Source organism: Orycteropus afer, unplaced genomic scaffold (assembly GCF_000298275.1).
Source record: "Orycteropus afer afer isolate SDZICR_OR568_19922 unplaced genomic scaffold, OryAfe1.0 scaffold00072, whole genome shotgun sequence".
NCBI lineage: Eukaryota > Metazoa > Chordata > Mammalia > Tubulidentata > Orycteropodidae > Orycteropus > Orycteropus afer.
The window spans coordinates 7601975-7621250 of NW_006921659.1; the positions used below are offsets into that span (position 1 = coordinate 7601975).

Sequence of the window (19276 nt, forward strand, 5' to 3'; positions counted from 1 at the left end):
ATGGGGCAATCTACTTCCGTAGTGATACTGCCTCGGAAACCCAAGGAGGGGTCGCTATGAGTCAGGTCCGACTCGACGGCACATAACAACAACAACACAACAATATCTTATTTAGCGAACAAGTCCCATAATGATTGACATATGGTATCTTTCCAATCTTTTGCCACTACAGACAATGCTTCAATGAATAACCTTGTGCACATGTTATTTTTTGTAAAAACTCCAAAAACCAAACTGACTGCCATCAACTCAATTCCAGCTCACAGCAACCCCCATCAAGTTTCTGAGGCTGGATATCTTTACGGAAGTAGATGACCCCATCTTCCTTCCACAGAGTGGCTGGTGGGTTTGAACTGCTAATCTTCTGCTTAGCAGCCAAATGCCTTATCCACCACACCACCAGAGTTCCATTTTATGTATATGCAGGCACAGAAGTAGGATGAGTTCCCAGAAATAGGAATGACGTGCTCCCCAGTCTTCTGACGTAGTACTCAGACCTTTTGTTTGAACAGAAGTGTTCTGACTCGAGTTCCACATGGTCTTTCTCACATAAACCACCTCCAAATCCCCTCATGCTCTCCTACTTTGGTTTCTGTCAGCAGAGTGAGAATGTGAAGACCTTTGAAATGTAATCAAACTCTTCTCAATTTTTGTGATTTCTCTCCCTCTCAGTCTTTTCCAGTTTCTCACCCATGGCTAATTCAACAGCAAATTGCTGTGATCAATCTTTGTCAGATCTTTCTGTTTTCCTACAAGCAAAAGTTTTCTTTCTCTTCATATTTATATTCATTAATTTATGTTGTTGTTGTTGTTAGGGGCTGTCCAGTTGGCACCAACCCACAGCAACCCTGTGTACAACAGAACAAAACACTGCGCAGTCTTCACAATCCTTGATATGCTTGAGCCCATCACTGCAGCCACTGTGTCAATCCATCTTGTTGAGGTCCTTCCCCTTCTTTGCTGACCCTCCACTTTACCAAGCATGATATCCTTCTCTAGGGAATGGTCCCTTCTGATAACATGACCAAAGTAGGTGAGATGAAGTCTGGCCATTCTTGCTTCCAAGGAGCATTCTGACTGCTCTTGGTCCAGGATAGATTTGTTTATTCTTCTTGCAGTCCAGGGTATTTTCAGGATTCTTCACCAACACCACCATTCAAAGGCATCAACTCTTCTTTGGTCGTCCTTATTTGATGCCCAACTTTCACATGCATATGAGGTGACTGAAGATACCATGGCTTGGATCAGGTGCACCTTAGTTTTCAGAGTGACATCTTTGCTTTGTTAACACTTTAAAAAGGTCTTTTGCAGCAGATTTGCCCAGTGCAATATGACATCTGATTTCCTGACTGCTATTTCCATGGGTGTTGATTGTGCATTCAAGTAAAATGAAATCCCTGACAACTTCAATCTTTTCTCCACTTATCATAAAGTTGCTTATTGGTCCAGTTGTGAGGATTTTTGTTTTCTTTATAATTGAGGTATAATCCTTACTGAAGGCTGTAGTCTTTGATCTACATCAGTAAATGCTTCAAGTCATCTTCACTTTCAGAAGTAATGTTGTGTCATCTGCATATCTCAGGTTGTTAATGGCTCTTCCTCCAATCCAATTCTTCTTCATATAGTCCAGTTTCTCAGATTATTTGCTCAACATACAGACTGAATAAGTGTGGTGAAAGTACACAACCCTGACATACAACCTTCCAGATTTTAAACCACAAAGTACCTTCTTGTTCTGTTTGAACAGCACCCTCTTGGTCTATGTACAGGTCTCTCATGAGAACAATTAAGTGTTCTGGAATTACCATTCTTTGCATTGTTATGATCCACACAGTTGAATGTCTTTGTATAGTCAATAAAACACAGGTAGACATCTTTCTGGTGTTCTTTTGCTTTCAGCTAAGATCCATCTGACATGAACAGTGATATCCTTTGTTCCAGGTCCTCTTCTGAATCCAGCTTGCATTTCTGGAAGTTCCCTGTCAATGTATTACTATAACCATTCTTGAATTATCTTCAGCAAAATTTTACTTGTGTATGATATTAATGATATTGTTTGAGAATTTCCACATTTTGTTGGATCATCTTTCTTTGGAACAGGCACAAATACTGATCTCTTCCAGTCAGTTGGCCAGGTAGTTAACTTCCAAATTTCTTGGCATAAATGAGTAAGTACCTCCAGTGCTGCATCCCTTTGTCGAAATATCTCAATGGGTATTCCATTTTTTCACCAATTGCTTCAGTGCAGCCCCAACTTCTTCCTTCAGTATCATTGGTTCTTGATCATATTTTACCTCCTGAAATAGATGGACATCAACCAAGTCTTTCTGATACAGTAACTCTGTGTATTTCTTCCATATTCTTTTGAGGCTTCCTGCATTGTTCAATATTTTGCCCACAGAAACCTTTAATATTGCAACTCGATCCTGGATACAGTGGGAGAACAATGTCAAGCAAAACTCAAAATGATTAAAAAAAAAAAAAGGACCAGGTTTGCCAGTCTGATAGAATCTGGTGAGACCCCTAAGACTAGCCCCTAGTTACCCATCAGGCCTGGAACTGAACTCACTCCTGTGGCTTCCAGCCAAACAATAGACAGGCATATGCAGTGAACATTTACATCAGGTAGATGCACTCCTTGGAGTGATCAATTGTTCAATTAATCGTGGGAGAACAGAAGGGCAGTGTTTGCACAGGGAGACAGTTGGGGGTGGTGGTAATGCATGGGAGGGAAGGACACAGGGAAGAGGTAACTATGGGAGGAAGTGGGAAGAGTGCTGTTACACCGTGGGGAATTGCAGTCAATGTCATGAAACAAAATGGGTATGAATTGCTGTATGGAAAATGAATTTGCTTTGTAAACTTTCACCCAAATCAAAATAACAATTAAAAAAATATTGTAGCTTGAGTCTTGAATTTTTTCTTTAGCTTCTTCATCTTGAGAAATGCTGATTATGTTCTTCCCTTTTGGTTTTCTAACTCCAGGTCTTTTCACATTTCATTATAATAATTGGCTTTGTCTTCTTGGGCTGCCCTTTGAAATCTATTCAGTTCTTTTATTTCAGCATTCCTTCCATTTGCTTTAGCTACTCACTGTTCAAGAGCAAGTTTCAGAGTCTCTTCTGACATCCATTTTGGTCTTTTCTTCCTTCCTTTGTCTTTAATGACCATTTGCTTTCTTCATGTATGATATTCTTGATGTCATCACATAACTCGTCTGATTTTCAGTCACTGGTGCTCAATGCATCAGATCTATTTTTCAGATGGTCTCTAAATTCAGGTGGGATATAATTAAGGTCATATTTTGGCTCTTGTGGGCTTATTTTAATTTTCTTTAGCTTGAACTTGAACTTCCAAATGAGCAATTGATTGTTCCATAGTCCATTCCTGGACTTGTTTTGACTAATGATAGTAAGCTTCTCCATTGTGTCTTTCTAGAAATGTAGAAAGAAGATGTTCTAAAATGCTTCAATGAAGATGTTCTAGAAATGTTCTAAAGAAGGGAGTGCATCAGCCTCTTTCTACAGATGTAGTCAGTCTAACATGTGTATTCCATCTGGTGAGGTCCATATGTACAGCTGCCATTTATGTTGTTGAAAAAAGGTATTTGCAATGAATAAGTCATTGGTCTAGCAAAATTCTATTATGAGATTTCCAGGGTCATTTCTGTCACCAAGCCATATTTTCCAATTACCAATGGTTTTTCTTTGTTTCTACCTCTCGTATTCCAATCACCAATAACTGTCAATGCATCTTGATTGCATGTTTGGTTAATATCAGACTGCAGAAGTTGGTAAAAATCTTTAATTTCTTAATCTTTGGCTTCAATTGTTGATGCATAAATTTGAATAATAGTAGTATTAGCTATCTTGGATCTTGGATCTTGGGTGAAAGCAAAGAATACCAGAAAGATGTTTACTTGTGTTTTATTAACTATGTATATTTTGTTCCAGCCATGTACATAGCAAGTTCATGTCTTACTGACTTGCCAGGTTAATTGATGCTCTCATTCTTCTTCTGTAAAACAGACTAATAGTGGCACACTGAATGCTCACAATCAATAAGATAATCTCTGGAAATAAAATAATCTGAGGACTTCTTTCATCATTTGACTTACAAACTTTAGAAAGCCACAAATACACCCCTTAGATCAATCAATCATGAGACATCCGAGGGGTAGCATTCACATAAAGGGGAAGCTGTACAGACAGAAATGCATAGATAAGAAGGGCATAGGGAGGGAATAATCACAGGGAGAAGAGGGGAGGAGAATTTTTTATGGTTGGGCATTGTAATCAGGTCCGTGAAATCAAATGTGCATGAATTGTTGAATGTAAAACAAATCTGCTTTGTAAATTTGCACCCAAAGCACAATAATAAATAGATAAATAAAGCCATGAATGTGTGCCCAAATACACTTGTGCCAGGTTTTCTTATTCCTGTGGTTACATCATTTAATCAAATATTCTGTAATTTGATGTCACCACTTATCTATCAGTGTGTCATACTGTGGTGGCTTGCATGTTGCTGTCAGGCTGGAGGCTATGCGACCAGTATTTCAAATACCAGCAGGTCACCCATGGTGGACAGGTTTCAGTGGAGCTTCCAGACGAAGAGAGACTGGGAAGAAGGATGGAGCCATATACTTCTGAAAAAACTGGCCTCTGAAAACATTATGAATAGCCATGAAAAACTGTCTGATATATTACTGGAAAATTTTATGAGTAGCTCTGAAACACTGTCTGATTTAGTGCTGGAAGATGAGCCCCTCAGGTTGGAAGGCACTCAAAATATGACTGGGGAAGAGCTGCCTCTCCAAAGTAGTAGTAGTAGTTGTTGTTGTTGTTGTTATGTGCCGTCGAGTCGGACCCGACTCATAGTGACCCCTCCTTGGGTTTCCGAGGCAGTATCACTGTGGAAGTAGATTGCCCCATCTTCCTTCTGAGGAGTGGCTGGTGGGTTTGAACCTCCAGCCTTCTGGTTAGCAGTCAAGTGCCTTAGGCACTATGCTACCAGAGCTCTTCCAAAAGTAGAGTCAACCTTAATGACATGGATGGAATAAAGCTTTCAGACCCTTTATTAGCTGATAGGGCACAACTCAAAATGGGAAGGAATATACAAACTTAAGAGATTTGAGAGTTGAACAAGGATCTGAAGATGTCTCCCAAATTTTTAGCTTGAGTAACATGGGGATAGTTATGCCATTGATCAGGATAAAATTGTGCATGTAGGGGGGGTGGCTTTAAAATGAATAGACAAAAACTGGTAATACCCTAGAGATTTACATATTTTGCAATTTTATAATTTGTACATAGATGGATTGCTGTCTAATCTTTAAATTAAAAACTACATATTTGTTCCTTTTCTATATTTTGACGCTCTGGTGGCATAGTGGATAAGGCATTTGGCTGCTAACCAGAAGGTCAGCAGTTCAAATCCACCAGCTGCTCCGTGGAAGGAAGATGGGAAGATCTACTTCTGTAAAGATGTATAGCCTCAGAAACACAATGGGGGTCGCTATGAGTCGGAACTGACTCGACAGCAGTGAATTTGGTTTGGTTTGGTTTCTATCTCTCAGTATAAACATTTTCATTTCTGATATCACTCTATGCATCTAAAAGAAAATTTGCTTTCAATAAGACATAATGATATCTGAAATCAAACAAAATTCTTTAATACTGACTTAAAATTTAGTTTGATTAAGCATGTTCAGAATACATAACCAGGATACAATTATGAAACATTTTCAAGTCAACAGAAATAAGCAGAGGTCTCACTGATGAAACACATATACACACACAATCCAGTTTGAGAAAAATGTGAGAAATTTGAAGGAAAGAAATCACAATCAAAATATGAATTTGATAAAATTAAAAATGCACAATTAGAAGGAAAAGGTGTATTTTCAGAAAATCCAGTGAAAATGGAAAACGGTGGAAGCACATCTTGGAAATCCAGTGAAAATGGAAAACGGTGGAAGCACATCTTGGAAATCCAGTGAAAATGGAAAACGGTGGAAGCACATCTTGGAAATCCAGTGAAAATGGAAAAACCATGGATTCACAGATAGAGAATGAAGAGACTCCTGCCATGCACATAGTATGGAAAGGGCAAAGATATTGAAATGGGGTACTTGTGCTATCTCTGCCCATAGGTCCCAGGGAGGCATAAGGTGGAAAAATGGACAGATCTAATGATGGAAGCAGAAATTTGGGAAAAGGTAGGATTAAAGGTTTAGCAATCTCTAATCAGAGTACTACATGGCACAGGCAATTCAAGATGAAGTCCCAAGAGGAAGATGGAATGTAGTGCTGGAGATCCAGATGGGGGATACTCATAAGTTCTCTGAAGAAGTCACTATGGGAAGGCCTAAATTTAGGTGGTAAAGGCTCTGGTGGCAAAGCTAGGGTTGAGGGTTGGACTTCAGGATTTGGCGAGGTCCCACACCTTGCAGAAGATTAGCAGTTGGTGACTTGAAACACAATGCAGGAGGCCAGTGATCACTATTTATATACTGTGCCCTAGGGCAGTCCAACAGTGGAGGAGGAAATGCAACATTAAGCTCTGTGGGAAGGGAGCTGGGATGGGGTGGGGGGTGAATGAGGCCAAGACTACTTTATACTGTGAAGTTGGTCTGGTCTAAGAAATGGGGTGGGACTCAAGATCAAGCATTCAGAGAAAAATCAGTGGAAAAACTGTGAAGAGAAAATAGAGAAGAGCAGGGAGAGAAATAATAGGGGCAGGAAAGAAAGCAGGACAGAGATACATCATCCTTCAAAATGGTAAACCACCTTGGAAACATGGAAAATGGAAGTATTAGAAAATATTATTTTCCTCTCTAATCCTCAACAAATGCTTGCTAATTGAATTGTTGTTGTACATATTGACTGAACTAGAATAACCAGGCTGGAAACTGGGAAACACCCCACTCTGACAATTATAAGATTAACTGGGCAATGAAAAAGCTGTCAGAAGCAATTGTGGTTGACCCATCTCTGAGATAATCAAGACTAAAGCAGATACTTGTCTATTTTGGACAATTTGGAAGCAATGAGATTAGAGATTCACAGATCACCCTAAATGATGAGGCTGAGAAACACTTTCAAGAAACAAGATCTGCACAAATGACTTCTGAAATGAGGAACAGTGATTTGAAAAGACTTATTCTCCACTATAGATTATAATTACTTTTGGCGTTTTGAGGTGAGCAGCGGATTATTTTTCCTTTTAAAAGGGACACACACATTTATACACATGCACTTACATACAATGGAAAATAAAGTCTTTATTCAAGCCATCAAAAAGGAATGAATCCAAATGGTTAAAGCAAAACAAACTTTTTGCTTTAATTAATCAAATAAGTGCTATTGCTGTTAATCTCATTTTGCCAGTTTGAACCTGGCACCAGAGTGACAATTTCACTTACAATCACTATAGTCATACACAGTTTCTTCTAGATCAAAATAAGAGAATCAGGGGAGAAACAAAAGATTTTTATACTAGAAATCACGAAAATTATCATTAAGGCAATTACCCTCTTTGACGATGCTAATTTTAATTAATAACACATAGCTCAGTATTCTTGGTTTTTGTTTTTTTTTTTCCTTGAAAAAAAATGCTTTAATTAATAAAAGGTGTTCCTTTATGTCCTGGTAATACCTCCACAGTTGAAAGAGACATTTATATTTCTCAAAAGAATTAAGCAGTAAATATAATGAATACAAGTATATGTTAAAAAATAAATATAGCAAAACTCACAATTAATAATATTATTCCTAAAAATAATAATAACAGTAATAATAATATTCCTCTCTTACATGCAAAGAAAGAATGGTGGCACAGTGGTTAAACACTCAATTCCTAATTACAAGGTCAATGGTTCAAACCCATGAGCTGCTCTGCAGGAGAAAGATGGGGCAGTCTGTTTCTGTAAACATTTGCAGCCTTGGAAGCCCTCTGGAGGCACTTCTACCCTCCTATAGGGTCACTATGAGTCAGAATCGACTTGATGGCAACAGGTTTGTTTGCTTGTTTTATCATATACAATACACAAATAACCCACTAATGTCCAGTTGATCCCAACTCATAGCCACCTTAAAGGACAGAGTAAAATTGCCCCACAGGGTTTCCAAGGCTAATCTTTACAGAAGCAGACTGCCACATCTTTCTCCCACAGAGCAGCTGGTGGGTTCAAACCACTGACAGTTTGGTTAGCAGCCAAGCACATAACCATACATGTGTTTTCATTTAATGATATCATTTCCTTATGGCTTCCTCTCATATGGGGAAAATGGAATTAAAATATAATTATTTTAAGAAAGTACATCTTCTTTTCCAAATCGACTAATATTTTTATGCAACCATTTAAAGGAAAAAATGTTTTTATATAAGTTAAGGCAAAATCTCTGGTGATTTTCCCATCTAAGACATAAATTGTAGTAATATTCTGTTTTGATTTGTTGTCTTGATTTGTAGTTATTTATGTAGCTGTATTTTTTTTTCCTAGTTGTTGTAAATACGTGTTTGAGAGGCAATATTGTCTTTGTAATTACAAATCCATACTTCCGTTTACACAAGCAGGTATAGCAAATATCTTCTTATTTTAATTACAGGATTTAATATAGTACTGTCAGCTGTAAGGAATGTTCTTACAGCATGTTAAAAATAGCAACAAGTAAATACAATAACATTGAATAGTAGAGAACAAATATATATAGAGAAAATATTCTAGTTGTTCTGGGGAAATGCAAATGTTTAGCTTTAATGCAAATAAAAATTTTAAACATTAGTTTGAATAAACAGATGTAATTCAAAGGGCTAGATGAATTCAGTAATCTGAATAACTCGTGGAATTCTGCCTGGGAAATAAGGCCAAGAAACTCACTGCTGTCGAGTCAGATCTGACTCAAAGCAACCCCTCCTTGGGTTTCTGAGGCAGTATGACTACAGAAGTAGATTGCCCAATCTTCCTTCCAAGGAGCGGCTGGTGGGTTCGAACTGCCAGTCTTCTGGTCAAATGCCTTAGGCACTAAGCCACCAGAGCTCCTAGAAGGCCACAGTGGTCCTAATATAATGGCCTCAGTAAATCTACAGAATCTCCCAGAATATTACCAGCTTTATTAGGTAGGGTAGACTCAGAGAAAGGTAATTGGAAAGTATTGGAGGTACCCCAGCAACCCGTCACTACACATATGAACTACCCAGAATCTATGTGGAGTCAACTTTTCTTTCCCAATTATACTGACCAGTGTGGTGGTGGTGGTGGTGGTGGTGGTGGTGGTGTAGAGGTGTCTTGCACTTCGAACTAATGGTCTCTTTGCCCCTCCTGGCCATGATCTCAAGAGACATAAAGTTTAAAACATATCCTGAGAGAAGAGAAAGTCTATCCCTTTGCCTCTTCACTTCTTCCAGCTTTAGTAGGAGGTGCAAAGAATAAGAAGGACTAAGAGAGTGAGGGGAGCTCTGGTAGCGTAGTGGCTAAGGCACTTGACTGCTAACCAGAAGGCTGGCAGTTCAAACCCACCAGCCTCTCCTCGGAAGGAAGATGGGGCAATCTACTTCCGTAGTGATACTGACTCAGAAACCCAAGGAGGGGTCGCTATGAGTCGGATCTGACTTGATGGCACATAACAACAACAAGAAGAAGAGAGTGAGAGCCAGAGAGATGAAGAATGAGAGGGAAAGAGGAGTGAGAAAGAAGAGAGAGAGAGAGAGATGTGTACACTGATGTTCATTGAAGCCAAAAGATGAAAATAACCCAATGTCCACCAATAAATGAACATATAAACAAAATGTAGTATATCCATACCTAAACGAAAACCAAATTCACTGCCACCAAGTTGATTCCAATTCATGACAACTCTATAGGACAGAGTAGAACTGTTCCATAGGGTTTCCAAAGCTATAACTCTTTACAGAGGCAGACTGTCACATCTTTCTTCTGCAGAGTGGCTGGTGGGTTCAAACCACAGATCTTTTGGTCAGCAGCTAAATGCTGCAAACGCTAATCACCAGATCTCCTGGTATCCATACAATGGAATATTATTCAGCCATAAAAAAGAATGAAGTGCTGATGCATGCTACATGGATGAACCTTGAAAACAGTATGGTGAGTGAAACGTCCGACATAATAAGACAAATATGGTATGATTCAACATATTGAATTATCTAAAATAGGTAAATACATAGAAACAAATATTTATTAATGGTTACCAGGGGCTGGAGGAAGGAAGAGAATGGGACTTATTGCTGAAGGGATACTAAATTTCTGTTTGAGGTGAAAACCTTTGGAAATGGACAGTGGTGATGGTAGCATAACATGTTGTCCATCAAATTAATTCCAACTCGTAGAGGCCCTGAGTGCAACAGAACGAACGCTGCTCAGTCCTGTGCCACCCTCACAATTATTGCCATGCTTGAGGTCATTGTTGCAGCCACCATGTCAGTCATTCTCACTGAGGTCCTTCCCTTTTTCACTGATCCTTTACTTTACTGAGCATGATATCCTTCTGGAAACATGACCAAAATATGAGAAAAGAAGTCTGGCCCTTCTCACTTCTAAGGAGCATTCTAGCTGAACTTCTTCCAAAACAGATTTGTTAGTTCTAGCAGTCCATGGTACATTCAGTGTTCTTTGCCAATTCCAATGCATCAGTTCTTAGGCAGTGTTCTTTAACCACTGTCCAACTTCCACATGCATATGAAGCTACTGAAAATATCATGGCTTGGGTCAGATACACCTCTGTCTTCAAAGTGACATCTTTGCTCTTTAATACCTTAAAGAGGTCTTTTGCAGCAGATTTGCCCAATGCAATAAACTTCATTTGACTTATTGACTGCTGCTTCTATGGGTGTCGAGTGCAGATCCAAGTAAAATGAAATCCTTGACAACTTCAATCTTTTCTCCATTTATCATGATGTTACTTACTGGTTGAGTGGTGAGGATCTTTCTTTTCTTTATGTTGAGGTGCAATCCATACTGAAGGCTGTAGTCTCTGATATTCATCAGTAAATGCTTCAAGTCCTCTTCACTTTCAGCAAGCAAGGTTCTGTTATCTGCATATCACGGGTTGTTGATGATTCTTCCTCCAAACCTGATGCCACCTTCTTCTTCATATAGTCCATCTTCTCAGATTATTTGCTCAGCATGCAGATTGAATAAGTATGGTGAAAGAATACAACCCTGATTTACATCCTTCCTGATTTTAAACTATGCAGCATTCCCTTGTTCTGTTTGAATGACACCCTCTTGGTCTATGTACAGGTTCCTCTTGAACACTGTTAGTCTCCTGGAATTCCCATTTTTTGCAATGTTTACTGTAATTTGTTATGATCCACACAGTCAAATGCCTTTGCATAGTGAATAAAACACAAGTAAACATCTGATATTCTTTGCTTTCAGCCAAGATCTGTCTGACTTCAACAATGATATCCCTCATTCCATGCCCTCCTCTGAATCTGGATTGAATTTCTGGCAGTTTCCTGTCAATATACCACTGCAACCATTTTTTAATGATCTTCAGCAAAATTAGCATCACTTAACTGTACACTTATAATGGTTAAAATGAAACACTTTTTCTGTATATATTTTACCACAATAAATTAACTGAAGTGGGAATGGGAATGAAGAGGGAGAGTAGGAGAGAGGAGAGAAAGACAACAGGCAGATCCAGAAGTGGACTGTGGAGCCAGTTCTTCCTGTTGTATGATGACCATCTCTGAGGGGAAGGCATGGTACAGCATAGAGAACAGAGGCGGTGCCTGGCTGACCCCATTCCATATGACACCTAGAGACAGTGTGTCCAGAACCACACTCTGCCTCTGCTTATATCCTGCTTCCAGTTTTTTCCCTTCTGTCTGCTCTGGTTCCATTCCTACCCTGTTTTCCTAGTTTATCTGTCTCTGGCTCAAGCCTCTCTGGCTTTTCCATGTGTATAGACTGTCCTCCTTCTTCCTGGCAGGCCTCAAAGTACTGACCTCTGATTTGGCCTCTGGGCCTCTCCTGGGGACTACCCAGTGCCCAGGGCTGCTTGGCTGCAGTCTGGGCAGTAAGCAAGGGCTGAAAGCCTATATCTAGTCAGGTCATCGGCACTGTGAAAAAGACACTGCTAACAATGGACTGTGCCTGGACTGCAGACTAAGGAGTAGGGGACTTGCAGACCCTTCTTTGTCATCCTTCTCAGGCAATTTCTTTTTTGCCTCAATCTGAATGCTGCCACAAATTATTTCCTGGGTTTCAGCAAACTCATTGGACATTTCATTGCATTGCTCTTAATGACTTATTTTTATTTAAATTATAAAAGGCATTTGTCCTTATAAAAGGATAAATGTAGGAAACATAACTGGATTTCCAGCTAGGGCTAGTGTGGTAGTTAAGGTTGTATGTCAACTTGGCTGGGCCCAGTTGCATGGCTGGGCAGCTGGTAGTTATTCCCCATGATGAGACTGGCAATCAACTCCACATTGGGATCTACCACAAGCAGCTGAGTAGCTGCTTTAGGGCTATGGTCTGTTTCCTGTATATAAGAAGCAGCTTTGAGAATGGTCTCTAGCTTATGGCACACTTGAATCCTGCATGTAGCGAAGTCATTGTTCAACAGCCTGCCATGATCTGCTGATCTTGGAACTTTCAGTGGACTTGAATCAATGGCCTGCCATGTTGTCAGGACTGTGTCGTTTTATTTGTTGACCTTGGGCTTGTTTGCCTCAACAGCCAGTAGCTGCCTGAGTGAAGAGATGCCTCTAGCTTCAGTGGGCCAGGAGCAAGATACAGGGCTGAAGCCCAAAGTTGAGGGGCTTTCATACAGCCCTTAGCTCCTTGCTCTTGGAACTCGGACTCCTAGCTCCAAAAATTGTAAGAATAAACTTCAGTTTGTTAAAGCCATCCCATTTGTGGTGTATTTTCATCAGAGCAACACTAGGTAACCAAAACAGCTAGTGACCGAGTTCATCAGGTTTTGGTTCAAGGTATAAGCTATTTCTTATAAAGAAGAAAAACACAAAATATGAACCCTGTTTGAAGGCAGAATTTATGACAAACTAGGTCATTTAATTTTTTTAATTTAAATTTCATTTCTTATTTCAACATTTTATAAAAATTAATTTTCTATTTCTGCTCCTCTGATTGATACTGTTATTTTGTATTAGGGTGCATTCAGTGTCAAATTTCCCTACCTACTTTTGTCATGTTCTACTAAAGTATAAAATAAATGTCAGTAATTTCATCATGTTCTTTTTTCTTATTCTTCTCCATCCCAAAGTAATTTTTTTTTTAACTTTTAATAGATAGCATTACTAAGGTAACTCCTTGTTAGTTAGGCAGTCTACTTCCGTAGTGATACTGCCTCGGAAACCCAAGGAGGGGTCACCATGAGTCGGGTCCGACTAGATGGCACATGACAACAACAAAGCAAATTTCTTCAGGAGGTATTTCTTTTATGACAAAATCTCTTTCACTACTAACCCTCATTGATCTTACAATAAGTTGTAACAAGAAATGCATGATACCACCTCCAAGGTCTGGCAGCAGCTCTCACCTCTCTTGCACCCAAGTAAGCACATGAATAATGTCTTTTCCTGAGTGAATGAACACAGTTGACATGAGTAGCAATACTCTACCTTCCACTTTGAGGAAACCTTTTCTTTTTAAAAAATATAATTAAGTCATAACTTTCTATGACAAGGTCTAGGTATTAAGAAGTAACTATGACCATAATAACTCTAAATGCCTGTCAACAGGAAGTGGCATAAAAGCTTTTTGTAGGAATTCCAACTGTTGATGCCTTATTACTTTGCATACCTTTGAGTTAAAGCACAACCTGCATAAAAGGAAAAAGGCAAGCAAAAAGCACCCATAGCAATGAGGAAGAATACCTGATGGCAGCAAAAGGCAAAGATTCAAGCTCATCCACTGAGACTCTTGATTGGTCACCATGGGGAGCTTTGATACAGAATGCCCTTTCTTGACCACTTACATTCTTGTTAATGCATGTGTTTCCCAGTCATTATCTGATAGGGCTTAAATCCCTTATAGTATTCCTGGGGGCCATATATTGGAAATGAAGCATTACCTTTTTAAACATTGCAGATTCTGTAGGTATAGGACCATGTACCTCTTTGGTGTTGTGAAAGAACTGGGATTCCCCACAGTGCAATGTAAATTCCTGGGACTCTTGAGCAACATGGCTTCCTTCCGCTACCTCTAAAGCTCTGTCAAGAGAGGAAACACAGTCATGTCATTAAGCTTTCGAGAAAGCTGAAAATTTAAGAAGCTCAAAGCCATATTTCTCCATGTATATTTCCAATCAGCCATTAGTCAAAATCCTCATAGCATTGTAGGTAATTTGATCTTGCCATTACACATTTATAAATAACCCTTGATGACTTTACCTTGTTGTGACCAGAATTCTTTTAAACTATGCATAAAATAAATTAGAGGCAGGTAGGTAGATGGGTAGCTGGATGGGTAGATGGGCAGATTTTGGCATGTACATGGTCCAATTTGATTTTATGATTTCTTGGTTTTTTCCACTGTCATTGTTTTTAAGAAATGACAAAAAGAAATTTGTATGTTTCCTGACATTGGAAATAAAGTAGGAACCAAATCCTATGTAGGGGACAGGTCTAGGCACTGTAATGATACTATGACAACAAATGAGGATTGTTCCTATAATTATACAGGGACCTGTGAGAGCCAGAACTCAACAGGACTGCCTCCGCATTCCGCCCCCACCCCCAAGTCTTGCAAGTTTTCTGCCTTTGACAAGGTTCAGTCTTATCACTTTTGTATCTTTTCTTTTAGTGGAAAATATTTGAATTTTCCTTCTCTAATAGGTTCCTGCCTTACACATGTTCTGGCTTTTGCAGGTTTTACTGTAATTTTAATTAGATTTAAAAGGAGTGGAGACTAATGAAGGCAGAAAGTGTTCTAACAGACTCTGGTGGTTGAACACCGAAAACCATTTCTCTTACCATTCTCATCCTCCTGCTAACCCCCTCAAATTTCCTTTGGTAATACACTTCATTTTGTTCAGGTATCCATCCTCCAGATTATTTCAGAGATGGCTACTCCCAGCCTGAATAGGCAATCATGATTGACATAATCATGGTGGTCCAAATCACCTAGATATTAACTGATTTAGGCATATGCCTATATCGCTCTCTCTTGCTGATAATTCCACATTGATTTCTGTCTCCCCACCCTTCTAAAGTGTCAGTACTTGGCCCTATTTATCTGGTGCAATTTTGACCACTAAGATGTGAGGAATGTCTCCTGAAGGGATATCTCTTAAAAGGAGATTTTCAGGAAGAAACAGTTCCTATTCCCTGTAGGACAGGGTCATGTCTGTGCAAGATGACTATGACAGCCATGTTGAGGCCATGTGGGGCATTAGCCTAAAGAGAATAGACTGAGGACAGCAGAGCAGAAATACGAAAGCAACTTGGGTCTTTCGGTATATCTCTGAGCAGCTAAAATCAACCTATCCTGGGCCTGCCCTACCTCTGGAGTTCTTATTATGTTGGATAATGAACACCTTATCCTTGAAGCCATTTTGAATTAGGTGTTCTCTGTTACCTGCCATTAAGCATCCTAACTTATACAAGTGTTGATAGATTTCTTAAGTATATAATTAAAGTTCAGATAAAGATACTGGAACAGAACAAGGCTTTGAATGAAGAATGTCAATGAAGTGGAAAGAGAACAAAAAATTTAAAGTTTTGAAATTTTTCAGAAAAAAATAGAAGCTTTTGTGGGATTTCAACAATGTGTCCGGAATAAAAATAAATAAGACAAAGCACTAACACTTTAGACAGGCATCAATCAATATGATAACATAGCAAGAGAGATAGGTATGAGTATAATTTGCATTTTTTTTTTTTTTTTTAAATCTCACTGCCTTTGAATCAATTCCAACTCATAGTGACCCTATAGAACAGAGTAGAACTGCCGCAAAGGGCTTTGTAGGTTAATAATCTTTATGGAAGCAGACTACCACATCTTTCTCCTGTGGAGTTGCTGGTGGGTCCTAACCAGCCAAGTGCTTAACCACTGTGCCACCAGGGCTCCTTATAATTTGGATAACTATCATATACATTTCTGGTTTAAAAAAAAATTATGTAAATATTAAAGCATATTAGCAATTGATTTCTCTTTGCTTTCCCTCCAATTTTGTACTATGAAAATAATACATGCATGTAGTAAAAATAATTTAAGCAGTGTAGATGGGAATTGAAATAAGAATCTCTCTAGCTCCCACCACAGTTTCATTCTGCAGAAGTAATCACTGTTAATAGTTTCCTTCCTATAACATTTTATGCCATACATAAGCTCTTGTAAAAACACATTTCAGCCTTCTACTAGAACATGCTAAAGTTTACCTTTGAGGCAAGTCTCTCCTTAGGAATTTAAAGATGGTATATATGAATGGATGGGAGATCTGGTAGCATAGTGGCTAAGACACTTGACTGCTAACCAGAAGGCTGGAGGTTCAAACCCACCAGCCATTCCTCGGAAGGAACATGGGGCAATCTACTTCCGTAGTGATACTGCCTCCGAAACCCAAGGAGGGGTCGCTATGAGTCGGGTCCGACTGGACGGCACATAACAACAACAACAACATATGAATGGATAGAGAAACGCGGGTAGCTCAGAGAATTTAGATAACAACTGAAAAGTATCTTTGAGTTGACAAGGTATTATATTACTACCATGGATATATATCTTTGGGTCAAGGACTATTTTTACTAATTTTGCCACAGACCCTATACCACAGTGTTCACCTTATTCTTTTTCCCACAAACAAGCCAAGAGGAGCAGCTAGTAAAGGAAGACTACTAGGACTAGAAAGCTTACTCCAACTATTGCATCTTACAAATTATTAAAGTAAATAAGAAGTGTATAGAGAGCCTGTCACCTTTATACTTTTTCTCTTCTGGAGAAAAATATATGTACCTCTTTACTCAAGGCCAGCAAGAGATAAAAGAAATCTAAATGTGCTTCCTAAGTTTTATATTGTTGGAGGTGCACACCCAAAAAAGATGCAATTTCTTCCTGTAAGATACTACACATTGTCAAATTTAAAGCTGGCAAGGGCATGATCTACATTTCTATAGTTTTTGCTTGTGGATCATTCTCTGACTACAGCATAGGCTCATTTAGACTGCAAATAACAAAAAGTCCAACTCACAGAAGGCTTATCACAGGCAAAATTCATTTTTATATGTAAAACAAAAGCAGTGGGGTGAGTTGGCTTATTCAGTTGATTTGGTCCTTAAGGACCCAGGTTCTATCTTTCTCCTTTGCCATAATCAGGACCTTGTCTTTGTTCTAGGGATAGTGCCTAACAGTTGCAAGAGACCTGCAGACATGATGTCTAGAAGTGAAAATTCCACAGGATGAAAAGACCAACTCTCTCTTCCTGTTATCTAAAAGCTACCCAATAGTCTTCCCTTCATGTCTCATGCCCTACCTAAACCAATCACTGGGCCTATACCCTAGAGGCTGGGCACTGGAAAAAACTGAGGTTCTATGAGGAAGAAAGGAGTAAGGGAGGAGGTAGAAACGGATGCTGCATGCTACATCATCTCTCTATCTTTGTCTTGACACATATGCCCACACTTACTACACTATGGAGGTAGATTCTGTATATATTCATGACTGAATTTCAGTTATCAAAGTAGAAACTTTCATAATCTTGGCTCATAGCATGCTGAACCCAAGGAACCTACATGCCTTACAGATTTGAGGAGAAACCATCGAGACTTAGAAAGCTATCCACCGTACAGTTCTATATGCTTGGAGTCATGATCTCCCAGATAGGAGGATGCATATAGCACTAGATATAGAGAGAAAGGCCAGGACTTTAAAGGTTATTCCAGGGAAATCCTTGCTTCACACATAATTCTGATACCAGAAGTGCTGACTGTTTGTGGTACACCCAATAACTTCTGACCACCCTTTGAGGGGAGGAAGAGGAGGAGGTATTGGCTGACTCCCCTTTCCTTGTGACCCAGATCCAGGCAGTAGTGCTGTGTACCTGGCCCCAGATGCCATTGTTTCTCAGTTTGCTCCAGGACTTGGGCTGGGGTGGGAGGAGAGGTGATGAGACGCATGGGCTGAACCGGCTGCACAAGCAGAGCTTGACTTCTGGGCAGCATCTCACCCAGATGCTCAGACCATCCCATTAGCATCTAGTTCCTCTCCAGAATGTCAGGCACAAACTTGTGGACCAATTTGTCTCCTAAATACAGCCTTGGCAATAGATAAAATCCAAATCAGGTGCCATCAAGTCGATTCTAACTCATGGCGACCTCATCGGTATCAGAGTAGAACTTCACTTGATGGGGTTTTCAATGGCTGTTACCTTTCAGAGTAGATCATCAGGCCTTTCTACCAAGGCACGTCTAGGCTGATTTGAATGGTCAACCTTTCAGTTAGTAGATGAGTACCTGAATCCATAACCAACACTCATGGAAATGGCAGTCATGAAGTCAAACAATGTATTGCATGGGGCAAATCTGCTGCAAAAGACCTTTTTAAAGTGTTAAAAAGCAAAGATGTCACTTTGTGGACTAAGGTATGCCTGATTCAAGCCATGGTACTTTCAATCACATTATATGCATACAAAAGCTGGACAATATATAAGGGAGACTGAAGAAGAATTAATGTCTTCTAATTACGGTGTTAAAAGCTCTGGTGGCATAGTGGGTAAGGCTAACCAGAAAGTCAGCAGTTCAAACCCACCAGCTGCTCCGAGGGAGGAAGATGAGGCAATCTACTTCTGTAAAGATTTACAGCCTTGGAAACCCAGTGGGGGTCGCTATGAGTTGGAATCAACTCAGTGGCAGTGTGTTTGGTTTTTGGTTTCTTGGAATTATGGTGTTGGTGAAGAATATTAAATGCACCATGGACTGCCAGAAGAACAAACAAATCTACCTTGGAGGAAGTACAGACAGAATGTTCCTCAGAAGTGAGAATGGTAAGACTTCATCTCACATACTTTGAGCATGTTATCAGGAGGGTGTGGTCCCCAGAGAAGGATATCATCTTGGTAAATAAAAGGTCACTGAAAAAGAACAAAACCCTCAATGAGATGGATTGACACAGTGGCTACAATGTTGTTGTTGTTATGTGCCCTGGAGTCGGACCTGACTCATAGCGACCCCTCCTTGGGTTTCTGAGGCAGTATCACTACAGAACAGACCATCAACTGCTCATATGCAAATTCAACTTGAAGTTAAAGACAATTAAAACAAGTCCAAGAGAGCCAAAGTATGA

General features: G+C 39.5%; 1 protein-coding gene across 1 annotated transcript in view; it reads right to left on the minus strand.

Moving 5' to 3' along the window:
- The window catches only part of CRYBG1 (crystallin beta-gamma domain containing 1), a 314284-nt gene that overhangs the window by 165439 nt on the left and 129569 nt on the right, over window positions 1-19276 (minus strand). The window contains exon 2 of the mRNA XM_007940839.1: window positions 14070-14208. Coding sequence (XP_007939030.1) covers window positions 14070-14208 — 139 coding nt within the window. The remainder of the gene's footprint in view (window positions 1-14069; window positions 14209-19276) is intronic.